We start from the raw sequence: 26,516 nt of genomic DNA, 5'->3' as shown, positions 1-26,516 counted from the left end.
ATGGGTATAAATCAGCCAATCAAGAGGATGGTAAATAAAGATTGAACGATAGCCATTGAAAAAGAAGCAATCAAATGAGATTTGTAAGCAAACCAACCAATGATGAGAAAAGGCTTATGAAAAGCTCAATTTAAGTATTCGTTTGTACACAATAGGTCTGTAGGAGAGGCCTAAAACAGGATAAAAAGTGATAGAGTGCAGAATTTTTCACTGTAGTCCTTGCCCCGTGATATATCTCCATAAAAAAATATTGTCCAGAGATCTTGTGTTTTTTTAATCATTCGAGAAGTAATTTAGCTTGGGTGGACATTGCTAACCCGGGACAATTTGTTCTGGACAACATTTTCAAAAATGGCGGATGTGTTGCAGTGATGATGTAAAACATAGGTTTTGGGGGTCAACTAGTGTTATAGAGAAAGAAAATAACTCCTCAGAGCAACCCTTCTGCAAATTTCCAAAGTGGTGGCTCTAAAAAGATGTGTTTTAGCAATCATATTTGTAATTTATTTTAATATTGTTTTTGTTTCAGGGTCTCTGTTGTTTCTAATTCATAAACATGAGCATAGCAGGTGGTATCAGAGGATCTTTACCTCTTGACAGAGTGTTGCTAACTACAAAATCTGAGGACTTCTTCAACAAAGAAAAATGAGTTATATTCCAAACTAATTTGAAAGAAAAGCTAACGTCAACTGTGGCTGGACAGACAAGAGTTCAAGACGCTGCAGAAATTCGGACAAGACAAAGTTCACAAAAGATTGAAACTGATGGGTGAAGAGGATCAAACATTTTCTCATTGTAACAAGTGCTACAAGTCATATGCAATGGAAAAAAGCCTGGAATTAATTTGTCAAACAATAGCAGAAAACAGTGAATCACAATAAGAATCTGAGTCTTCTGAGAAAGCGACATCAACTAAACCCAATGCTCATCTACTTAGAAGATCGATGGCTACTCATCTTCCACCTCCAACAACTGATCAGAAAGCAAAGGATCTTCAATGTGTTTTCTGTGGTTTAGCCAGAACAAGAGCCAAAGGGATTGATGAAAGAACAAAGTACAGAGTATGTGAGTCTCAACGGGCAAACATATTTTTATCTGCAGCAAGTTTCTTCCAAGATGACATTTTCAGCTGAGTATCTTATCTAAACAGTGAGGTTAATGTATTTGCAGCAGATTTCTATGACCACCTGAACTGCTTGTGTTGTTATATTCCACATATGAATGTACAATGAGCTCCCAGCAGCAACATAACCGCCAGCCTCAGGTTAAGTTTGCACTCTTAGAAAAAGCAAATTAAGTTTTAAAGCCACTCTTGAGTGCTGGCTATGGGAACTTAGAAAAAAAAGTCAACATTGATGAAACTGTAATGATCCATAATATTGAAATTAAGATTTTTATGGAGAGAATGTACAATGACAGAATTTGTTTTTGTCAGGCTAACAAAAATAATGAGCGACTTATGGTGCTCTCTGCTGATTTGACACCTGAAGTTCCTGTTGCCAAAATAAGATCACAGGATTCAGGAAAATCAGCAAGAACCATTTTAAGAAATGTCCTGAAAGATTTAAATTTGAGACTTAATGACAACTGTTGTGATGCCCCAGAGTTCCGCCAATCATGGGAGGCAACAAGAATGCCTAAAGTTGTCTTAACATTTGTACATCATTGTTTAATATCAGCAAAGCAAAACTGTTACAAACTATAGTGCTTGAGTTGGGATTACAAACTAAAGTGCTTGTGTTGGGAACAGAAGCTGACAACATTGATGATGGCTTTGAAGATATAAGTGAAGAAGTGGGAGACAATCCCATGAACCAACAGGGTCATGCTCTACAAATGTACTGTCTTTTCCAAATCATGTTTTATGAATTACATCACGGAAAAGAGAAAACTCCGCTACACATGATGACTGCCTACGCAATCTATGAGAAGTGCAAAAGTAGAGAGCTTAACACTTCACTGAATAGGATTGGGGTATCAACAAGTTATAACGACATAGTACGGAGCAAGAACTTGTTAGCAGCTCATGCTGTAAAATCTTATGAATCAGACAGCACACCACTTCCAAGTGACTTTACCAGGAAAGGAGTTACATTTGCTGATCTTGATCATTTTGATTTTGAAAACAGCTTTTCTTTGTCTGGAACATTCAGCACACATAATACTGCCCTGGACCATTTTCAAGACTGTTCCAATGAAGTAACTGCTGGAAATAAATGTGAGTCGGCTGTTGGCATAAACAAACGAAGCTGCAAACTTATAACCCATTTGCCTTGCTTAGGTGTGCAAAATCACTACAAGCAATCAACACTTCCTAGTCTTCTAGAATGTTTCAAAGTGGCTGAGAACATGGATCTTATTATACCTGATGCTACGGTCTGCAAAGCTGATTTAACTGAATTAATCATATTGCTTATTTGGTGTGGACTGAAGGATGAAGAAAAGCCAGTTGCTTCGTGGGCTGGAGTTCATGCTGGATCACCCGGAATACCGTCCCACTGAAGAAGGTTGTTTTATTTTACCAGTAATGCCATCTCCAGTCACAAACTATGCATCATTATACACAACTGGACAAAATTTCCAAACTGTGCGTGCTCAGCTTGAAGACCAGCATATCCTGCCAATTTTCTGTGATGGAGGTGCTTTCCATGTTAGCTGCCATTTTTATGAACAATCCAGTAACTTTGATGATCTTTATCCAATGATGGGTGTTTTCCACATGACAAAAGTTGTTTTGCGGTGTGCAGGAAGTTATCTCAGTGGATGTGGCATAGACAATGCACTTATTGAGGCTGAAATCTTTGGAAGCAAAACTGTCCAGTCACTACTGAGCAGAACTCATGTTTGTTTGTTGTAAGTTATGCTCATCATATCTGAGACTATAGAAACATTGCGTTGCAATGCTTTCTGGAACAAGAATGACAAATTAGGTTTTGCACATCTTATCTCCAAGGTGAAAAAAGCACAGGGTGCACATCATTCAAAAGACATAACGCAAATCCAGGCAATGTTCAGTACTCTCAGTTCAAATTCAGAAAACCTGAAACCCAAGTTTGTAGAGTTTGCTAAACAATGTAGAGAAAAATCAGAACTTTGCAATTACTAGGGAAATGTTTTACACAATAGCTCTTGTAAAAAACTTGGTACATGCTGATTGGGAAGGTGATCGGGAGCTGCACGTAATAACTGTGGAGTCACTGATTACTGTGTTTTGCTAACTTGATTGCATAAACTACCTGAGATAAGGGTCCTGGTATTTATAAAGAGCGAAGGAGCTAGAGGTGGAAAAAACATACTTCTACAGAAATGTAATCCAAAGACATTTTGTGGTGAAAGGCAGAGAGGGAAGGTTTAATGCTGTGGCTCCAGATATGAAACTGGAACAGATGATCCAGAGATCACAGAAAAGCTCCAAGGGAATTGTTGGTAAGACACGTAAAAGTGAATATGTTGCTTAATGGCTGCTAGTTTTGAAGTCCTTTCTATTTGCAATGTTTTCAGAGAGATGACCAATTCAAAATTAATGGACCAATGTGAAACTGTTCCTCACCACAAACTTGTGGGAAAGAGAGGGCAACATTTAAATAAACATGTTGACAGCCTTCTTCATTTCATGCATTAGCAAGGAAACCCCTTTGAAATGACTGAGCCTGTGCAACTACACAACTTTGTGACCAAACAATATGTGGATAATGATATAAAGACACATCTACTGGATGTCCTGGAAGATGGAACAAAACTATACGCAGAACTGAAGCAGGAGAGATTTGTATTGGAAGAGAAAAAGCTGTTTGACAAAATCACTAAAGCTACATTTCCACACTTTAATTGCCATAGTAACAGTTTTGTCCAACCTGCCACTACAAAACAGGTTCCAAAAAAACAAAGTTCGCGCGCACATAGAGAGATGGATGTAGCAAAAGAAAGGGGTGAATTTATCAAGGGCATTCTGTCGCTTAATCTTCTTCCAACAAACACATTATTTTATGGAGATGCTGCAACCAAAACAAAAAGTTGTAAAAGAGGATGAAAAAAACTTTCACCTGAAGAATTTCGATTTGAAAATGTGTCCTCATTGAAAACTGCTGCTGTTGTGGACTGTATGTCACAATTGCAAATGGTCAAGATTTCATCCATGCAAAGCTTCGGAGAGGTAATTCGGATTGTTTTTACAGATATCAAAGTCAGTGTGCACCTTGCAAAAACGGCACATTCTCTTTGACAATTATCTCAAACTATCTATCAAAGAATGTGAGACAATTAGACGAATGTCTACAAGTGAACAATTGAACTTGACTGCTACAAACATTTTACACCTCTACCTGTGCAACTTGGTAAATTCTGGGTATCAACATCGAACAAGATGAACTTGGCGATGTTCATTGGCCAAAACATTGCTGATGCTTCAGTGAACTCTGAATTTCCAATTATTGCAAGTGGAATGATTGTAAATGAGGAGTTAGTGCCTGCAGAAATATATTCAAAAGCTATGGGGCATGTTGTTCAAGAACTTAAGAGCAAATTGGAGGAATCTAACCTTTGTGTTGTGCCCCATGTTGTACTTTCAAATGACACAGATGTTATTATTTTGCTACTTAGATTTGTTGCAATGTTCGTAAATCAGGGATTGTCAGAGTTATGGATACGTTATGGTACAGACAAGAAAAGACACATAATCCCGCTTCATGTTCTGTACAAGAAACTTGAGCCAGAGATGCCCAGTGTTCTTATCAAGACATATAGGGGGTTATTACAACTTTGGAGGAGTTTTAATCCGTCCCAAAAGTGACGGTAAAGTGACGGATATACCACCAGCTGTATTACGAGTCCATTATATCCTATGGAACCCGTAATACGGCTGGTGGTATATCCGTCACTTTACCGTCACTTTTGGGACGGATTAACACCTCCTCCAAAGTTGTAATAACCCCCATAGTGTTGCAGGTGATGCCACTATGAACAAAATTTGAACAACGCTTGGCTCAGGCCTAAAGTGTCCAAAGGATACAATAGTCTGAGGTAAGATTTTCAAAGTTTCAAGGATCACCAAAACGTGACAAAAGATGTGCCCAGTAAAACTCTCACCTCAATCTCATAAGAGAAAGAAGTGCAACAGAGTACCACACGAAAGCACAGAAAACTGACAGCAAATAACTAACGTTGGACAAAGCTGGAAGAACTCCAGTGGGGTTAAAAACACAAACATGCTTGAGATTCCGTGAAGAACAGAGGACCTACATTACATTGTACTCAACCTGTCTATGAGAAATATTACAAAGATTGAAATGGAAGTTCTTCAAAAGGCTCATCATTGCCCCCTTAAAATAATATCAATGTCCTTAAAACTAAAATAGATTTGCCTCAGTTTCTCAGAAAATTTTAACTTGCCAATATTTCACCCATGGATAGGAAAATGTTATCTCTGCCAAAGATCTCTCCTCCAATAGTACAAGACTTGGAGACTTATAAATACACAACCTAGAATATGATGGAAGGATTGACCTTGCAACAGTGACTAATAATCTACATTTACACCTCAGCTCTACTGACAATGTTAGTGATGTTGTGGGGAAGAGTGTAATTCAGGAACTGGACTCACTGAAATCTAAAAATTAAAGATATTAAATCACGAGTAATAAAGTATTAGCAGCATTCAATAGTCTGCATACTGATTAGTTTATCATTATAAAATCAGCTGACAAGGGGATAACATAGTGATTATGAGTTATAAAGATTAGATAGCTTAACATGAGAGACACCTTAATGTCACCAGAGACTATCAGTTAGTTCCAAAGGAGACACTTAGGTCCAAATTTATACTTTTTCACGCAAAACTGCGCTATTGCAGTTCTGCTTGAAAAGGTTTACAGCCGGCTAGTGCCATTCCAAGACGATGGTCAGGCGTTTTATTTATGGAATTGTGCAATCCGGCACAAAGGATGGGCTAACATCAAGGAAAGAAAAAGACATTAGCGGGTGGGGGTGGTGGTATGGGTGAAGTGGAGGCTGGTTAGAGTAAAAAAAGATGCCTTTAACCAGCCCAGTGTCGTTTCTTGATGCAAAACCTACCATACCACATGACTCCTGTCTTATACAAGACACGAGTCATGCTCACCACCCCAATGGCCAGCACAGGGCATGGCCATTCCACCCAGTGCCATGTCGGGGGCCCATTTCAGGACCCTCGAAGGCACTTAAAAAAAATACTTACCTATACTTACCTGGGATGGGGTCCCTCATACTCGGCTGTCCCTCTGGTGTGGGTAGGGGTGTCCCTCGGGCGTGGGGAGGGCAGCTGCGGACTCATTCCATGGTGTTCCACTATGGTTCATAGGTCCCCTAATACCTGCCCTGACCCAGGTGTTAAATAATGGCGCTAAGCAAGCTTAGCACCATTATTTAGGCACCTTCCTCCCGTGTACCATTTTTGCACGGGAAGATAAATAAGGTGCCTGGGTCTTTGAGTCACCTTTTGCCCGGGAACACCTACCTTGCATCTCAAGGTGGGACCCCCTGACCTGCTTTAGGCCAGGAGTCCACTTTGACTCCACCAGCCTGCATCCATGCCCCTGAACCCGCCGTTTGCCACTGGAGGGAAGATCGAGGCCCGCCACCACCCGCAGGCACCCGCCTGCGCCTCATCCCTGGTGCCTAGTGGTAGGTGTATCCAGTGTGCTTTACACTTTGTATTTCGTTACATTTTTCATTTTATGTGCATCGTTTTTCATTTCATGCACTGTTTCTCACTATGCCTGTGCCCTTTTTACATTCCGCTTTGTTTTCACCCTCTGCGTTACTGCTCGTTTCTTTCCGGCTCTTGCCGGTTCTCCCGACCTAGACGCTGCGTCGCCTGCGGCCCCGTCCCCCTCGCACCCCCATTGGTCTTTTCACTCCCGCCTCCCAGCTGCTCCTCCCTTCCACCTCCCCTTCTTAATGGCGGCCACTGCGCGGAGCCCTCTGTGACCCCCTGACCTGCTATAGGCCAGGAGTCCACTTTGGCTGCTCCAGCCTGCCTCCGTGCCCCTGACTCCGCCGTATGCCGCAGGAAGGAAGTTCAAGGCCCTCCACCACCCGCAGGCACCCGCCTGCGCCTCATCCCTGGTGCCTAGTGGTAGGTGTATCCAGTGTGCTTTACACTTTGTATTTCGTTACATTTTTCATTTTATGTGCATCGTTTTTCATTTCATGCACTGTTTCTCACTATGCCTGTGCCCTTTTTACATTCCGCTTTGTTTTCACCCTCTGCGTTACTGCTCGTTTCTTTCCGGCTCTTGCCGGTTCTCCCGACCTAGACGCTGCGTCGCCTGTGGCCCGTCCCCCTCGCACCCCCATTGGTCTTTTCACTCCCGCCTCCCAGTTGCTCCTCCCTTCCACCTCCCCTTCTTAATGGCGGCCACTGCGCGGAGCCCTCTGTGACCCCCTGACCTGCTATAGGCCAGGAGTCCATTTTGGCTGCACCAGCCTGCCTCTGTGCCCCTGACTCCGCCGTATGCCGCTGGAAGGAAGTTCAAGGCCCTCCACCACCCGCAGGCACCCGCCTGCGTCTCATCCCTAGTTCCTAGTGGTAGGCATATCTAGTGTGCTTTACACTTTGTATTTCGTTTCATTTTTCGTTTTATGTACATAGTTTTTCATTTCATGTACTGTTTATGACTGTACCTGTGCCCATTTTACATTCCGCTTCGTTTTCACCCTCTGCGTTACCCCCCGTTTCATTCCAGCTCTTTCTGGTTCTCCTGACCCAGCCGCTGTGTCCCCTGCGGCCCTGCCCCCCTCGTGCCCCCATTGGTCTTTTCCCTTACGCCTCCCAGCTGCTCCTCCCTTCCACCTCCCCTTCTTAATGGTGCCCGCTGCGCAGAGTTCTGTGTGACCCCCTGACCTGCAGGAGTCCACTTTGGCTCCACCAGCCTGCCTCCGTGCCCCTGACCCTGCTGTTTGCCGCTGGAAGGAAGTTCAAGGCCCTCCACCACCTGCAGGCACCCGCCTGCGCCTCATCCCTGGTACCCAGTGGTAGGCGTATCTAGTGTGCTTTACACTTTGTAGTTAGTTTAATTTTTCATTTTATGTACATCGTTTTTCATTTCATGCACTGTTTCTGACTGTTCCTGTGCCCTTTTTACATTCCACTTTGTTTTTACCCACTGCGTTACCACCCGTTTCTTTCCGGTTCCCGACGGTTCTCACAACCCAGCAACTGCGTTCGCTGCAGCCCAGCCCCCTCTCACCCCCAATGGTCTTTTCCCTCTTGCCTCCCAGTTGCTCCTCCCTCCCACCTCCCCTTCTTAATGGCGGCCGCTGCGCGGAGCCCTGTGTGACCCCTTGACCTGCTTTAGGTCAGGAGTCCACTTTGGCTCCACCAGCCACCCTCCGTGCCCCTGACCCCGCCGTTTGCCGCTGGAAGGAAGTTTGAGGCCCTCCACCCGCAGGCACCTGCCTGCGCCTCATCCCCAGTGCCTAGTGTAAGGCGTCTCTAGTGTGCTTTACACTTTGTATTTCGTTTAATATTTTGTTTTATGTACATCGTTATTCATTTCATGCACTGTTTCTGACTGCACCTGTGCCCCTTTTATATTCCGCTTTATTTTCACCCTCTGCGTTACCGCCAGTTTCTTTCCGGCTCTTCCTTCTTCTCCCGACACAGCTGCTGCGTCCCCTGCGGCCCCGCCCCCTTCGTGCCCCCATTGGTCTTTTCCCTCCTGCCTCCCAGCTGCTTCTCCCTCCCACCTCCCCTTCTTAATGGCAGCCACGCCAGGACCGCGCCCAGCGCCCATCCCCCTGGTCCATGCTTTTCCGCCCCCCGAAGCAGCACTACTCCTCCACAGAACTCCATACCCTCAACCCAGGCCAGCACCCCACCTGCGCCCAGGCCAACCCCAAACACACACATGGACCATTCACATGCCACTCATGCCATTTTTCCTGCACTCACACTAACACCAGCAACACCAACATGCACCGCAGTAACACTAAACCCCGAAATCACTTCAACTGCATCCTCCTTAACATCCACTCCGTCCACAAGAATGCCATCACTGCCGCCCACAACCTCACACAATGGCTAACAACCTGCGCAGACTCCCTCGCCCCATTGAAAACTAACAACAACACCCGCCCCATGAAAACCGCCCCCTGGTTCACCACAGAACTCCAGGCTTCCAAACGAGAACGGGAAAAATTCAGAACGTCAGGCGCCAAGAACCCTCAATGAGTATCTTCTTTGCCCTCAAAACAGCCATACGCAAACACCACCATCTCATCTGGACCACCAAACAGTCCTTCTACAAAGAACGCATAGGCAAGAACACACACAACAGCAAGGAACTCTTTGCCATCATCAAAGAACTCAGCAAACCCAAATCCAGCACCATCGATCCTCCACACTCCCAAAACCTCTGCATCTCCCTCTCCAACTACTTTAACCGCAAAATCGCAGACATACACAACAGCTTCACAGCATCAGCACCCACCATCACCACCACCGACACAACCAACACAACACCCTCCCTCACCAACCAACTACACATCTGGACCCCCACCAATGACGAAGAAATCGGCAAAACCATGAACTCCATCCACTCAGGCTCCCCTACAGACCCTTGCCCCCACCACATTTTCAACAAGGCAAGCCAAATCATCGCTCCCCAACTCTGCGCCGTCATCAACAGTTCCTTCGACACTGGAACCTTCCCAGACATCTGGAAGCATGGCGAAGTCAATGATCTCTTCAAAATACCCAAAGCAGACCCGGAAGACCTCACGAACTACCGTCTCATCTCTCTTCTCCCCTTCCCCACAGAGGTCGCTGAGAAGATAGTCAACGCCCAACTGTCTCACTTCTTAGAAGAAAACAACATACTCAACGCCTCCCAGTCTGGATTCCGCAAGAACCACAGCACTGAGACCGCCCTCATGGCCTGCACCGATGACATCAGGACCAGAGTGGACAAGGGCGAGACCGTCGCCCTCATCCTGCTAGACCTCTCCGCAGCATTCAACTCTGTATGCCACCGAGCCCTCTGCGCACGCCTTTTTGACGCCGGAATTTGACAGAAGGCCCTGGACTGGCTCAACTCCTTCCTCACCAAAAGAGCACAAAGAGTTTGCCTCCCTTCTTTCCGGTCTCCAGCCACCAAGATCATCTGAGGGGTCCCCCAAGGATCCTTCCTCAGCGCCACCCTCTTCAACATCTACATGGCCCCTCTCGCCAACATCCTCCGCCCCCATGGAATCACCATCATCTCATACGCAGACGACACCCAGCTCATCGTCTCCCTCACCAGGAACCCAGCCACCGCCAAGATAAACCTGCACGCCAGACTCCTCGACATTGCCAAATGGATGACAGCAAGCCACCTCAAACTAAACTCAAACAAAACAGAAATCATCATCTTTGGCCCCAACAAGACAGCATGGAACGACTCTTGGTGGCCCACCACCCTCAGACCACCCCCAACACCCACCGCCCATGCACGCAACCTTGGCATCGTTCTAGACTCATCTCTCCCCATGACCCAGCAAATCAACTCCATATCATTCTCCTGCTTCAACACCCTTCGCATGCTACGCAAGACTTTCAAATGGATTTCTTTAGAAACAAGAAGAACGGTCACCCACGCCCTCATCAGCAGCAGACTGGACTATGCCCTCTACTCAGGGACCACAGCCAAGCTTCAAAGAAAACTCCAGCGAATTCAAAATGCAGCCGCACGTCTCATCCCCAATCTCCCTCGCCACGAACACATATCCACCCACCTCAGATCCCTACAATGGCTGCCCATCAACAAAAGGATCATCTTCAAAGTCCTCGTCCATGCTCACAAAGCCTTCCACGACACTGGACCAGCCTACCTCAACGAACGCGTAAACTTACACATACCTACTCGATAGCTCCTCTCTGCCGACCTCGCCCTCGCTACAGTCCCCGGCATCCAACGCACCACCTCTGGCGGCAGATCCTTCTCCCACCTCGCCGCCAAGACCTGGAACTCCCTCCTCACCAACCTACACAAGACCCAGGACCTCCTAATCTTCAGGTAGCACCTTAAAACATGGCTTTTTGAGCAGTAACTGGCAAACACCCCCCCCTACAGCGCCTTGAGACACTAACGGGTGAGTAGTGCGTTTAAGAAATTATTTGATTGATTGATTGATTGATTCCCGCTAGTAAAAAATGACCTTAACTCCATAAATTTGGTGCTAGACGCATCTAGCGCCAAAGTATCAATTTGAAGTTAGGTTTGTGCTGAATTAGGGTAAAAAATATGAAGCCAAATCAGCAAAAAGCAAGTATAAATCTGGGCCTTAATATTGCATCTAAGATCCTAGGGGCATATCATTTTTTATGACTTAATGTGGCCCAACAAGGCCGAAATCCCTGCGCCTTATTTACAGGGTGGTGCAGTGCTTGCATTGCGCCACTCTGTAACCCTTTGCACTACATTATGCCTGCTCCAGGCATAATGTATGCAAAGGGGGCGTTCCCTCCGTTAGGGGAACCAGAAAAATGGCGTAAGGAAATCAATGAGATTTCCTTGCACCATTTTTACGGCACTTTTATTGCCTGCTCAAAAGCAGGTGTAAAAAGGGGGCTTCCATTCTTTAGAATGAGGCCTTATGTACTCTGCAGGAGTAGCACCAATATTTTGTCGCTACTTCTGCAGAGTACATCAATAGCGTCATTAAAAATTATGCTATTGTCCTCTACCCTGCGCCGTGGGTGCAAGCATGGTGGTGGTAGGGGGGGGGCTAAGGGGTGCAGAGAAAGTGGCGCTGCTTCCATAAATCTGCCCCCTAGGACCCAAACTTAAGGAATGGTTGAATTTTAAATCTTGAACCAAGATGAGTTCTATCCAACAAAACCCCTAGAACACCTGTTGTATAATTTCTACTAAAGGAACTCTTTGCCCTGGACTTAGAAGGTAACTTTTCAGTTGGACTAACCTGATCCCTGTATCCAACCCATGTTCCATCACAGTCAACCTGAACATTTGACTTTTACCCGGTCTAGCGGAACCAGATGACCGCGAGTGGCACGTTATGCTTTTAGGCTCTATTTTCACTAAAACTTTGTAATTGCATATCTCCAGTTCTACTTATTGAATTATTGTCATTCTGGCATCATTATATTTATTATAATTTACTCTATTTGCTTAAATTGGTTTGGGATTTTTCTTCTATTATGTCTTCACTTTATTACTGTTTATGTGCTGCATAAGTACTTTACACATTGCCTCTAAGTTGACCCTGACTGCTTTTTACCAAGCTACCAGAGGGTTCAGCACAGGTTAATTTGGGATTTGATTGTGTCTTCACCTTGGCAGAGCTTGTGGCTGCTGCTTGAGTAGAGATTCACCCCCTCAACCAATAACCCAATTGTTAACTCTTATCTTATGTGAGCTACACTGATTTCCACTGCAACATTGAAACAAATTGTGTTATTAGTTGCAATAGATGTGAGTCCTTCATAGGAAATACGTCTGCATGTTTCTGTACACAATGAACCAAGTACCCAATTGTAGCTCCTAAATATCTTAGGGTTGCAGAGCAGAACAGAATAAGGCCTACTCAATGGAAGTGGTGCGGGCTAGTGAACTTAGTTCGCTGGTGTGCAACTATTGTCCAGTCAGTGATTCATCTTTTAAAAAGGAAACATACTTTTATTACATGCACACACCACTAAATACTACACATTAATTACAAATGTATACAATCAGGTAGATATAAATACTTTTGGTGACAACCTCATATCATGTGAAACCCCTAGTCGGTCCTCATGAGTCCTATAAACACAATACCGCCCACTCATGCTATCTGCAATATCATAATTTAAAGAGGTATCATTATCAATAAAGTAGCCCTACTGGCTTTGTCGGGGTGTCACCACATTAGTAAATGCAGCCACATTTATGCATCACCATTGGGTAAAATACCAATATTTGTTGCATGTTGTATCGTACTGTAAAAGCTTGCATTGCGAACCATCAACGTTGTCGATAAAGTATAGAACTGAATACCACGTGTCCCAGTGCTTCTCTTTTACTATGCTACTACTGCAGCTTTAGGACCAATCAACAAGGGTCCAAATGCTCCACAGCTTATGAGCAAATAGTTCCAGCTGGACTGGCATGGGACTAGAAACACTCTCTTCTGCTTGTGGAAGCAAACCCTCTTGCTTTGGCTCCCATCCAGACGTTGGATGCTCTGTCCACCCCTGCCTGTGCTGACAGTGGACAGGACATATTAGGTTGGCTCAGACTACAGCCATGGGCATGGAGGAGGGGTTGGCAATGCACTTAAGATGTGTCTCTGTGTCCCAGGGGAATGGAGTCCCCAGTGAAATTTCTCGTTGAGCTGGGCCCCATAGCATGGGGTCCCTTAGCCCAAGGTTGGCTGAGAAGGGGGCCCCAATGCAAGCACCCTCCCTATGACAAGGATGCACCAACCACCGGATGCTTGGCTCGTCACATGGGAAATTTAGTAACATATAGCAAAGTGCTACATTCTTTGTTCTTGCCTATGTCTGCCCAGGGTACCTAGCTTTGCAGGCAACTTTTTGTGATTCCGTAGGGCCAATTGAGACAACTTTGTGGTAAGTGTTGCTCTTAGGCTTTAGCCCTAAGTATAGAATACTTTTCTGCAGCCCTCCTGGCCTCTAAAGGGACTTTTTGTTGGGTGATTAATTTTTACTGCTCCGTGTGCCAGAACTGTCCTTTGCCTGGGCTCCTGGCACTCTCTTCTGCTTGGGGGCATTTTTCGACAGCCCATCCCCATGCCCTCCATAGCTAGTAAGCCAAACACACTTCTTCCTGCACCCCCCTGGACCCATAGCCTCCTGACATCTTGAAAGGCCCCTGTGTGTCAGCAGAGCCAATGGCAGTACACCAACACCCCAGGTGAGCCATCTATAGCCCTTCCAGCAAGTTCTTCATTTTCCAAGCTGTTCCACAGGGGGCATACAAGGGCTAGCATCACTGGAGAGACCCATACAAGTTTTGAGGGCCAGCTAGAGGTAAAAGCCTTCAGTCCTTTCATTCAGGGGCATCAGGTGGCGTCTTCTACCAGTTGGGCACTCTTTCACCATCATCTCACCCAAGTCCAATGTCTTCTCATCAGTCACTGCCTTGTGCAGGAGTTTCTAAATAGGGGAGTAAAGTCCTAGAAGCCAGGCACCCTGGCCAATCCTTGGATACCTCATCATCTCCCCATCTCTGCCCTAAAATCCTGCACAGCAGTCTGGGACATTTTCAGATGGTGACTTCAAGTGGTGTATGAAAAGATATTCCCTGTGAGCCTCAGCTCAACCCCAACTGATACAGCTACCTGATCTCTTACCTACAAAACTTCAAAGGGGAACTGCTCCTGTGTTTGGCTTCAGAGGATTGGCTTTCCTCCTTTGTTTTCGTGGGCTTGGGCTTTCCCATACCAAGTACAGTGTGAACAATTAAGTAAAAATTAAGATTCTGTCCCCACCCTTCCTCAATTGTATAGGGAAGCCTCAGAGCCTCCTGCTGACCGGCTGGATAATTAATTTGGCCCAGAAAGTAGGAGCAAAACCCTGGAATGTGTTCATTTGTGAGACAGGGAAATTTGTAAAAATTGTAAACTGCTATATGTCCTGTAGATATGATGAAAGGGACAGTGACTGTACACTTGGAATGTGTGTTTACCTCAGGAATTATACCTCACTTGATTCAGTAGGCCTATGTAACATAAACATATTTGGTTCTGCTCTGCTACCCTGAGATATTTAGGAGCTACAATTGGATACTTGGTTCCTTGTATATAGAAACATGCAGACTTATTACCAATGAAGGACTCATGCCTATCACAACTAATAACACAATTTGTTTCAATGTTGCACTGGAAATCAGTATAGCTCACATAAGATAATAGTTGTGTTTTTTGTGCAGAAGTTGCCAATATTGTATAATTCAGTTAAACACCCCAATTGTTCACTATGGATGCCCATATACATTATAGGGTCTGCTACAGTTCAGCAACAATCCTTTAAGGGTCTTTTCTGCAACAGGCTACTTGTGCACAGGTACTGAAAGCTGTCATCTTCGTCTAATTTGTTTTAGATGTTATTGCACAATATACTTTGCAAATTGTTTTTTTTTACAATAAACACATTTTTTATTACATGTGTCATATTGTCCCTTGCAGATATCACTCTGTGTGTTAGGTTTCGTTCATTAATGTACCTAGCAACCCAAATGCTTACTATGCATATTATAATTGGGTCTCCAGTTGGCAGAGGTATGTACCTTGTCCAAGTAGGGACCACAGTCTTAGTCACGGCAAATCAGATACACACACTAAATTAACCTGTGCTCACCCTCTGGTAGGTTGGCACAGAGCAGTCAATTTGCAATGTGTAAAGTATTTGTGCAACACACACACTCAGTAACACAATAAAAACATCACAAAAATGAATTCACACTAGTTTAGAACAATATAAGATATTTATCAGAGTAAAACAACAAAAATCCAACTAGCACAAGCCAATATATGATTTTTTAAAGATTAAATGTAAAATAGTGCTTAGAAGTCACTAGCAGTCAAAAGGTTACTTGAGGTTGCGAGGGACTCATGCAAATCCAGTTCAGGCTGACCATGATGGAGGGCAGGCCAGCTACAGAACCCATGTAGAGTCCACTGAAACAGTACCTTGGATGGAGCAAACTATTGGTTCTGATACTCGAAGTCGGGTCCCTCGTCAGCGTTGAATTCCTTTGAAGTCAATGGGATGCGTTGTCATCAGGCAATGTAGAGTGTCATCATCGAGCCATCTAGGCTGTGAATCTGCTGTCATTGAACAGCCTTTGTGTCGGCGTCAAAGTAGCAATGCGTCAGAATTTCTCCTGCACTTGAGGCGATGTGTCAGCTTTTTGGAGAAATCAGCTGCAGAACCCACTGCTGAGGCCAAGAACTGGAGGGAGTACCACAGGCAAGGGTAGGACTTGCAGAAGGCAGAGTCCAGCAGCACCAGCAGACTTGCAGGCAATCTTTGATGTCCCTGAGACTGCATAAGAACAGGGGGCAAGACAGCAAGCTCTTGGGGTCACTCTGGTCAGCAAGACAGGTCCAGTCCTTATCCTCAGCAAGGGCAGAGATTAGCAACCAGCAGGGCAGCACAGCAAAGCAGAGAATCAGTTTCTTAGAACAGTCAGTCCAGTCAAAATGGCAATCCTTACAGCACAGCACTCTTTAGTCCAGCAGATATCTTCCCAAGTCCAGAGGTGTACTGATTTGCTAGGGTCAGAGACCCAGTACTTATACCAAAAAGTGCCTTTGATGTGGGGGTGAGTTCAAAGCAGCTCCTTGAAGTGCGCAGGTCACCCATTCATCCCCTCACTGGCGATGGACTGCTAGTAGGGGGTTATCAGCCCTTTGTGTGGGGACAGGCACTTCCCTATTGAAGTGTAAGTGTGAGCTGCTCTCCACCATTCCAGCCCAGTGAGGCCCATCAGAATGCAGATGAATGCAGGTGAGTCCCTTGTCACACCCACCCTTCCTATGTTTGTGACTGTGTAGGGGGAATGCACAAAGTGTAGCTGTTACCTAGCCCAGATGTGTATCAGAGACAGGCTGCAAGGCACACAGAGCAGTAGGAACAGAGACACAACCACTTTCTAAAAGTAAATAAACACAAATGATGGACAGAATGCAGAACCAATCAAACATTCATCCCCAGTCACTGATCTGGGTTTAATCCATCATTTCTTTTCCTCACAAAGCCACCCCAGTTTGGACTTAGCCATATGCAAATCAGTCTTGACCCTGTTCCCCATGGGAACAGTCTAGCCTGAACTGCCAGGCCAGATCATCCCTGGACTGGAAACAAGCATCCTGGGACCATTTTCAGGGTATCACCTTTCATCAGCCAGGCTTGCTTGAATCCAGTGGCACAGTGAGCCTGAGACCCACATCTAGGCATACCCGACACACTTATGGCAATAAAAGCAAACAAACACAAATGATGGATGGAATGCAGAACCACTCAATCATTCACCCCCAGTCACAGATCTGAGTTTAATCCATCAATTCTTTTGCTCACCATGCCACCCCAGTTTGGACCTAGCCATATGCAAATCAGTCTTAACCTTGTTCCCCATGAGAACATTCCAGCCCGAACTGTCAAGTCATTCCCTCCCTGAACCAGAAACAAGCATCCTGGGACCAGTTTCATTGTATCACCCTTCATCAGCCAGGCTAGCCTGAATCCAGTGGCACAGTGAGCCCGGGATCCACGTCTGGGCATACCCGGTGCACTTATGGCAATAAAAGCAAACAAACACAAATGATGGACAGAATGCAGAACCAATCAAACATTCACCCCCAGTCACAGATCTGGGTTTAATTCATCAATTATTTTGCTCACCATGCCACCCCACTTTGGACCTAGCCATATGGAAATCAGTCTTGACCCTGTTCACCATGGGAACAGTTCAGCCCGAACTGCCAGGCCAGATACCCCCTGGACCAGAAACAAGCATTCTGGGACCGGTTTCATGGAATCACCTTTCATCAGCCAGGCTAGCTTGAATCCATTGGTACAGTGAGCCGGGGACCCATGTCTGGGCATACCTGGTGCACGTACGGCAATGAAAGCAAACAAACACAAATGATGGACAGAATGCAGAACCAATCAAACATTCACCCCCAGTCACAGTTCTGGGATCACTCCATCAATTCTTTTGTTCACCATACCACCCCAGTTTGGACCTAGCCGTATGAAAATCAGTCTTCACCCTGTTTCCCATGGCAACAGTCCAGCCCGAACTGCCAGGCCAGATCTTCCCTGGACCGGAAACAAGCATCCTGGGACCAGTTTCAGAGTATCACCCTAGAGTATCAGCCAGGCTAGCTTGAATCCAGTGGCACAGTGAGCCCGAGACCCCCGTCTGGGCATACCCGGCGCACTAATGTCAATAAAAGCAAACAAACACAAATGATGCACAAGCTAGCCTGGCTGATGAAGGGTGATGCCCTGAAACCACTCCCAGGATGCTTGTTTCTGGTCCAGGGAAAACTTGGCCTTGCAGTTTGGGCAGGACTGTTCCCATGGGGAACAGGGTCAAGACTGATTTGCATATGGCTGGATCCCAACTGGAATGACATGGCAGGCAAAATAACTGATGAATTTAACCCAGGTCTATGACTGGGGTGAATGTCTGATTTGTTCTGCATTCTGTCCATTCTCTGTTATTTTTCCATGTATTGCCCCAGGTGTGAAGGGTATGCCCAGATGTAGGTGCTGTGCTTTCTATGCCACCAGATTCAAGCTAGTCTGGCTGATGAAGGGTGATATCCTGAAACCGGTCCCATGATGTTTGTTTCTTGTCCAGGGAGAACCTGGACTGGCAGTTTAGGCTGGACTGTTCCCATGGGGAATAGGGTCAAGACTGATTTGCATATTGCAAAAAGTTTAGCACCAGCTTGCACCATTTCTGTGCACCAGCCGGGCACCATATTTATGGAATGATGCAAGCCGGTGCAAAGGGTAGGCTAGCGTCAATAAAAATGACGTTAGTCGAGTGGAGCTGGCGGTATGGAAGAAGGGGATTTTGCACCCAGGTTAGAATAAAAAAAAATGACTCTAACTAGATCAGCGTCATTTTATGGTGCTAAACCTACCATGTCACATGACTCCTGCCTTAAAAAAGGCAGGAGTCATGCCCACTACACCAATGGCCAGCACAGGGGACAAGGGTCCCCTGGGCATGGCCATTGCACCCTGTGCAATGTATGGGGGCCCATTTCAGGGCTCCCTATGGCACTTTAAAAAATAAAATTAATTATCTACCTGTACTTACCTGGGATGGGGTCCCCCATCCTACGCAGTCCCTCTGGTGTGGGTGAGGGTGTCCCTGGGGTCTGAGGAGGACATCTGTGGGCTTATTCCATGGTGTTCCACCATGGAAATAGGCCCACAGGTCCCCTAACGCCTGCCTTGACACAGGTGTTAACAAATGGGGCAATGCAAGCTTTGCACCATTTTTGACCCCTCCTCCCTCCTGTGCACCATTTTTGACCCCTCCTCCCTCCTGTGCACCATTTTTGCACTGGAGTATAAATATGGCGTTAAGGCCATAGAGTCATTTTTTTTTGCACAGGAAGCCTACCTTGCATCTCATTAAGGCAAGGTAGGTTTCCACGTCCAAAAAATTACTTTAACTCCATAAATTTGGTGCTAGACGGGTCTAGCGCCAAAGTATAAATATGGAGTTCGTTTTGCACCAAATGAGAGTATAAAAAATGCTCATTCGGTGCAAACAGAGTATAAATATGCACCTCTGTTTTTATACAGTTACTCTGCCATTTTGTAGATTACCCTGTATCTGAAGAGTAGAGTAGAACGTTATCCAATATCATTTTTTTATCTTCGCAATATATCTTGTCTTTGCTTCATTTCTACGATATGATTGATGAACCGGGAAAGTTTTTACTGTAAATTTGCAATAGGTCCTGTAAGTTTTATTTTATTTAAGTATATGCTTGTTGGACTTGTAAAAGTTTTAATTAACCCTACAATAAATATACTTACTTACTGTGCACAGATACCGAAAGCCATATTATCTTGCCTCCTGTGAAGTTGCATGAAACATTCATATAAAGATATATATATATATGCCTTGATATTATTATTATTATTATTATTATTATTATTATTAATAGTTTCATGAAAACAACTGTTTAGCTTTTTAACAAGATTAAATAAAATAATTAGAAACACTTGCTGTTTTTTTCCTTTTTATTGTAATTATCTGTTTTATAAAGTAGTATCATGTATTGCAATGAAGTAGGATATGAGTTCTCCCTTCCTGGCGGTTGGGGAGAAAGAAGATAAAAAAATATGTGATTGGAATTCTAACTGCTTTAATGTTGTCTTCTTGTAGTGCCTGAGAAACAGTGAAATAGTGTGAAAATTAACAAAAGATTTCCAAAACCAAGTGCACCTCAATGTCAAAAGGGCAGCCTATAAGAGCAAGTGGAAGAAATAGCGCAGACAGTGGAACTCGTTCACTCTTTTCTTGATTATGGTTTTGTCATATCAGAACTGCAGTGTGATGACATGGCGATGATAGTGAGAATTCTGGAATAGCGACTACATCGTCCTGCCAGGAAGTTTTCATTAGATCGAGATAACTGAAAGAAAAAAAAAAACATACGAGTGAAATATACAGTTGTAGCTACCGTGGGGAACAGAAACAAGAAGTGTATGTTCTGTTCTCCAAAGAGAAGATAGAGCTCGGACTACTATACACACACAGCGAAGAGTGAATCCGCTCACACCAGGAAACAGGACGCACAGACATCGGGAGACACTGGAAGTAGTGCAGAGCAATACACCATCGCGAGAAAAGAACAGAATTGCAAGGCCTTAAGAGACAGCTGACGTGCATAGTCAAGCAAAGCAAAATAGATGGTCAGTAAACAGGGATACACGCGAAGTGGGAGACTCGGAACAGAATACACTCGGAAGCAAGAAGAGGGAGACACAGGGAGAGAGGAACATGGTAGAGTTTGGATACCGAGAGGGCAAGCAAGGCACACTGACACAGAGAGACATGAGCTATGCACACATAAGGCTCCCACTCATAATGGGATCGGTTGTTTTGAAGCGCACAAAAGCCAATCCACTCCGACAGATTCCTCTGCATTATTTTCCTACTTTCGCAGATAGTTTAGATCTCACTCACGTGCGGAGGCGCAAGACCCGTTATTTGTAGCGCTTGGCAGTTTTGCCACATGAAATGCTCTCTTTCCCTAACGGGGGCGTCTCTATAAGTGAATTTTAGGACGGGGCACGCATTAGACCACAGGTGAATAGTGTATGCACATATGTGATTGTGTGGGTGCATTTGCTAAATTGTTTACATCTGTCTTTTGATATGTATGTATTACACAAACTGACACACACACACATCCAGCCACGACCCCCTACAAAGTGAGACGTTAACATTTTAAGCAAACAAAGCTGCTTCGTTCTGAAATGTGTTAGGGGAAATTAATTAATGTGGCAAGGTGCAGTGTCTGTGCTTCTTGTGTCTCCTCCTGCCACTTTCAACAGCTGTGGTGGTGGGCAAACAGCTGGGGCATGAACCCAAGCAATAAAAGGACATTTGTTCAACACGTTTTTCATTTGAGCTCATGCATTTTCAAAAGTTGCTTAATATATAACAGCTAATTTACCCTGGAAATGGTTACAGGTTATCTGCGTTTTGGGTGATGCCACAGGCCTTCCAGCATGCCTACCCAAGAAGGGAAACAGAACATTCTGGGGAGGTGAGTCTCCTCTAAAAGGGCAATGTGGCCAGAACTCGGATTGAGCTGAAGAGAATGGCGGGCTGAGACAGGCTGAGAGGTCTACGGATGTTAGGGAGGTTTATTTCTGCCTTTGAACCCTCTTTCCTTCATATTTTCAAGAGCAACATGAGGGTGACTTACTGCAAGCACCATCAGCAGGTCACAGGAAGACAGGAAAAGAAGAGCAGGGAAGAACAACTCTCCTATTTATTTTATAGATTGTAAGAAACACTGTTCTAAAGCTCGTTGGGGAGTAACAATGGTGAGAGCTGATATGGCTCACAAACACTTTCCCTGTAAATTATTAGTAAATGTGAGAAATTGTGCACTTTAACCTTTTGTCAGTATCAGTGGTTCTAACTAATATGGCTAAAATGCCACTTTGCACCAGGGGTTTGGGGAATCCCCCACATGGGAGATTCTGTAAATGTAGTAGGCAACTTCTGATTTTAAAGCACATGCTGCCTGTACAATTGGTCAGCTCTGAATACATGTTAATGGAACTGCCTGACTTGGGAGCTTCAACCTCCTGCAGAGAATGTTTTGAAAAATTGCGTTTTAACACACATTTGACCCATAGCAATGACCGAAAGGAAGGACTAAGATACAAAGAAATGTTTACAGAGGGGGAGAAGGGAATTTGGGTTTTCTCCTCAAATGTTATGGAGAATCGCACGGTAAATGTGCCTCCTTCCTCTTGTCTCCGCACCTTCATTACACATGTGTGAAGAGGGTGTTGAAAAGTGGCATTGTGCTTTATATAACACTAAAACAAAACTGAACACTGTTTACTTGAAGAATGACTTTCTGATTGGAAGATGGGCTCTCCTAGGGTGCTGGCAGCCTGTTTCAAGTGTTTTGCATCTGCTGTGGAGAAGTTCAGACCATTTCTATGTACAATAGAGACTGCACCTGCACACCTAACGTGATGGTGGTGGGAATACCGTGCAATTCTTCTTCCTCAAATACTCCTTGTCAAAGATATTTACAGCCTGAGTACAGTTAAATAGAAAACTAGTCAGGACCTCCTTGAGCAAAAGGCCATCAACAGTCTAATTTACCCAGATCAGCGTGTGAGTTGCTGATCAAGTCCAGATGTTTTTCTTTGCAAGGTGAGTTTTGTATTTTTCCAAATATAAAATCAAGAACACAAGTCTCAGAATGAAAAGCAAAAACCTGACCTATCCGAGCTAATCATGCTGTCCCATTTTTACCCTAATTCCACCTCCTTGTTCAGGGAATTCATTCCACCACCATGCCCCGAGCACCCAGGGCCATTTTAAAGTGCTATTATTCACACAAAGCAATCTGTGTTTCACTTTATAGATGGTCATGTACCTTTCTCTATGTGTGGATAGAAGCACCAGATAGTTTCCGGTTTGCTCGAGTCGAAACAGCATCCTTTCTGAGAGCATTGTGCATGACTAATTCCAGGAGGTCCGCAGTTAGTCCTCGCCTGTGGTTGAAGCCCACATTGGACAATCTCTGCAGAAACGAGAGGAAGAAGATACTCCGATTAATTAATCCTCTCATTAGTAATAGCATGTTAGAAAGTGATGACGCCTGACTGAACTCCTTCGGAAACAAGTCTGGGTGAAATATTTTGCTGAAAGAAAAAACAGGTGGAATTAAGTAGTTTCATACTTTTTTATATCTTTCTTTGGTGACGTTGTTGCCACGCTGCTTTTGTGGGATGTGGCATCTACTGCACCACTTTTATTGACCACAATTCCGGTCCTGGAAAGCAAATAGGACTTCAGACAATGCTCGTGAGTCAAGTGTGATTGACTGCAAGGTGCATTCACAATATGATAGGCGGGTCTGACACCAATCACGTTGCGCATCTTGATTCAGGTCCACCTGAATGGTTGCAGGAAGGCAACTCAGACTGTCTCAAAGCCGAACTGTCTTTTTGGACAATGTTTACCTTCAAGGATCTCCATGAGTTCTGTGTGGAACAGCAGGCTGCAGAGTGCATGGGACAAGGCCCCTTCCTGGGACAAGTTATAACCATAAGAATATTTCAACCTTGTTGGAGCTAAAATATCACACAATCTGGAAAGAGCCTGGGGGATGGAAATAAATGCTATTTCACTGCACCACCCTGGAGAAGTTGTTGCCAGTTTTACTGACCCAAACTCAGGACAGGGTTTCTAAACCTCAAATGTTTCCTACATATCAGTCTTGAAAATCTTTTGCAACCCACACTTGGGCCCTGATTAAGAGCTAGGGTTTGAACTCTGAATGCAGTGCAAACAGGAGTTTCCATAGGGATAAGAATTCTGAGTTGTGTGATAATTACTGCACCGCCTGCTTTTCCTCTGACAGATACTGGCTGGTTAAACTTGCAGAATTGTTTTATAAAGAAGACCCCAAAAGAGTCAATGGGTATTGAATTCAATGTTTTAAGTGTCAACACTACGCTATGACTTGTTTAAAGGTTGAAATATTTGGAACAGGATGTATTTACCACAAAAGGTAATTACCTCACTGTGAGTTATTGCTGAGGTATTTATTGAGCGTGGTAAATACCTTGAACATTTAATAACCAGTGCCTTAGTCACTGGTTATTAAATGTTCTATTTTAGAAAGTCAACGACTAAATGATTGAATGATGTGCTCTGTGATGTAGTCGAATGGCCATTAGGAGCTAGGGAGCAGGTTTCCATTGCACCCATTTTGACGCAACGCTGGTTTCCACAAAGTTTCCTCTGCATATACATTTATATATTTTGGATTGCTGAGCTTTTATGAAGAGAAGGTTGAGGTCTTCTGTATGGCCTGGCGTTCATGAAGTAAGGCTACCTTCATGCAGAAAATTCAGATAATTCAAAAGTAAAAGACCTTAAGGCAGTCAAATATGATTCCAAAACTCCGGAATAATCTTTCCATGGAACTACGACTCCGATCCCTACGGTTTAATTTCAAAAAAACATTTTCAAAAGTTTTGTTTTAAAAGAAATACTTTTGCAATCACATATGAAATGTTCACTACCGGGGATTTTATTACTTATTATCTATATTTTATGGACCCGTTTTTGTGTTTTCATATTTCTAAAATTTTATACTTTTAATGCAATTGTTATTAACTGTTTGTTGAAATGCACGGCGTGTTTGAATATAAATAACATTGTGAAATGTGTTTACTGAAGTAAACCGATTTAATTGACTTGAACATAAAAATAAAATGAACATTAGAGTTTTTATTTGGTTTTAATGATATTATGCTGCAGGAAAGTTTGCGAAGTGCGACTTCCTCTGGATCTTATTTACCATAGCAAAAAAAAACCTTTTTTTTTTTGCTTTACGATAACACGTGCCTTTTTTTAACATCACTAAAACTTATATCACTTATACTGGAAATACGTTTACAGGTGTAATAGATTAAAAACTAGTGGTGACAGTTCTGAACATAACTTGTCTCCATTCTCCTGATTTGCCAAGAAAGGATGACGTTCATGTACGTTTATGATTTGCGCAGATTGCACATTTTGGAATACAAAAATCTTATTAGAACATTGGAAGTTGGCAGCTCCATTGAAAACAATGGAGTGCTGCGGGCTTTTACTGGCCGGTAAAAGCCGCAGCGCCAACATTCCAATGGGCTTTGTTCACAGCAGCAGCTGTGAACAAAGCCTCACGGAACCTGAGGGGATTCTAATCCCCTCGGGCTCCATGAGCAATTAGTTTTTTTTAAGAGAACATTCTGCCCTGAGTGGCAGAATGTTCTAATAGCCTTAGAACCCGCCATAGCGGGCTCTACCGGCTATTAAAGGCTCTTTCCCTTGTTAAATGCCCTCGCCTTCGGCTCGGGCATTTAACTCGGGAGTGGGCCTTTAATAGCCGGTAGAGCCCGCTACGGCGGGTTCTAAGGCTATTGTAGTTTTCCAGGTATATAACTGGGGAAAATATGCCTTTTCACAATTTGGTTTCATATTTTGCTTGTGTAGTAAATAGTTTTCGGTGCATAGAAATGCCATTGCCAGTGGTACACTTGGAAACTTGTACCTGTCGCAAATTCCTAGGCGTACTACTGCGAATGTTTGTAAATACCAAAAAGTAGTCAATTTACTACTTATTTGTGTAATGCCCTCTTAACGACTTGTGATCATCATTGAGCTTCCAGTCAGGCCCCTGGCCTCTTCGGATCATAAGAATTTCCAAACCTTCTAAACACATATTGCTGTTTGATCAGCCTAATCCGAAAATAACCAATCAAATCAAATCAAATCATTAACACTTATAAAGCGTGCTACTCACCTGTGCGGGTCTCAAGGTGCTAGGGGAAAAAGGCGGGGGTGGGTTACTGCTGCTCAAAAAGCCAGGTTTTTAGGAGTCTCCGGAATGCGGAGTGGTCCTGGGTGGTCCTGAACCTCAGAGAACAAACTTGTTCGACGTCCACCAGTACACTGCTTACAGGTTTGACCACTACTGTTCTTTAAAATGGCCACGCAAGGGAGCTTAAAAGTCGAGACTTTTACCACCAGGGTCTGGTGGCTTCCAATTGACTAGTGAATTCACAATCAGGGATCTTTGTTTTGCATCATGGTAATATGTTTGAATTCCAGCAGGGTCACTCAGCAGTTCATCCTTTGGTGGGCAGAAAATGAGTACCACAGAATAGTGTAACTTGAAACATCTGTTATTCACCACCAAGACATTACCTCTCTTGACGCGGCCTCTAAAGCACCAGCTCACGCCTGCAACACTGGAATCAAAGCAGCATCCATTAGCCTTGCACTGGCTTGCAGACACTCCCGGACGACCACAGTTCACTCTCTCTTTAGGGTTCTCAGATGAGCAAATGAGTTCCACTGGTGGAAGAAAAATAGTTATGTCATTTCTTTCAATGGTTTCCATAAGTCTTCAATACTCCAGGTTTGTATTCTTCAAAGAAAGAGAGAGCAGCCCTATTTGCATTGCATAACCTAAACACAAACAGGCTGGTGATTGATCCCTAAGTTTGTAAAAATACGTGTGCTTTTCTCTGAATAGCTCATTGGGGATAGCTTCTAGTTTAATATTACGTGTATGAACTTACTTGATCATCTTTAAAAACATACAACATTACTCTAAAACATGCACTGTCAAAACCAATAGGTATTGTTTTTGTAATACATGCACGCAGACCAGCATGCTGTGGTTGTTAAAAAATTGTACCTGCAGTTTTTGGACCTCGCATGAGTGCGGGTTTCCAACTTTTT

General features: G+C 44.2%; 1 protein-coding gene across 1 annotated transcript in view; it reads right to left on the bottom strand.

Annotated features, from left to right (window-relative positions):
* Positions 1-19,742: 19,742 nt before the first annotated feature.
* The window catches only part of LOC138249250 (putative gastrointestinal growth factor xP4), a 53,388-nt gene continuing 46,614 nt past the window's right edge, over positions 19,743-26,516 (bottom strand). Inside the window, exons 4-6 of the mRNA XM_069203220.1 lie at positions 25,977-26,126; positions 22,651-22,797; positions 19,743-20,151 (exon numbers count right to left, since the gene is read on the bottom strand). Of these exons, the coding sequence (XP_069059321.1) occupies positions 20,138-20,151; positions 22,651-22,797; positions 25,977-26,126 (311 nt within the window). The 3' untranslated portion in view covers positions 19,743-20,137. The remainder of the gene's footprint in view (positions 20,152-22,650; positions 22,798-25,976; positions 26,127-26,516) is intronic.

Source organism: Pleurodeles waltl, chromosome 8, assembly GCF_031143425.1.
Source record: "Pleurodeles waltl isolate 20211129_DDA chromosome 8, aPleWal1.hap1.20221129, whole genome shotgun sequence".
Taxonomy (NCBI): domain Eukaryota; kingdom Metazoa; phylum Chordata; class Amphibia; order Caudata; family Salamandridae; genus Pleurodeles; species Pleurodeles waltl.
Note: the sequence above shows the minus strand (reverse complement) of the source record. Positions and strands in the feature narration are given on the sequence as shown.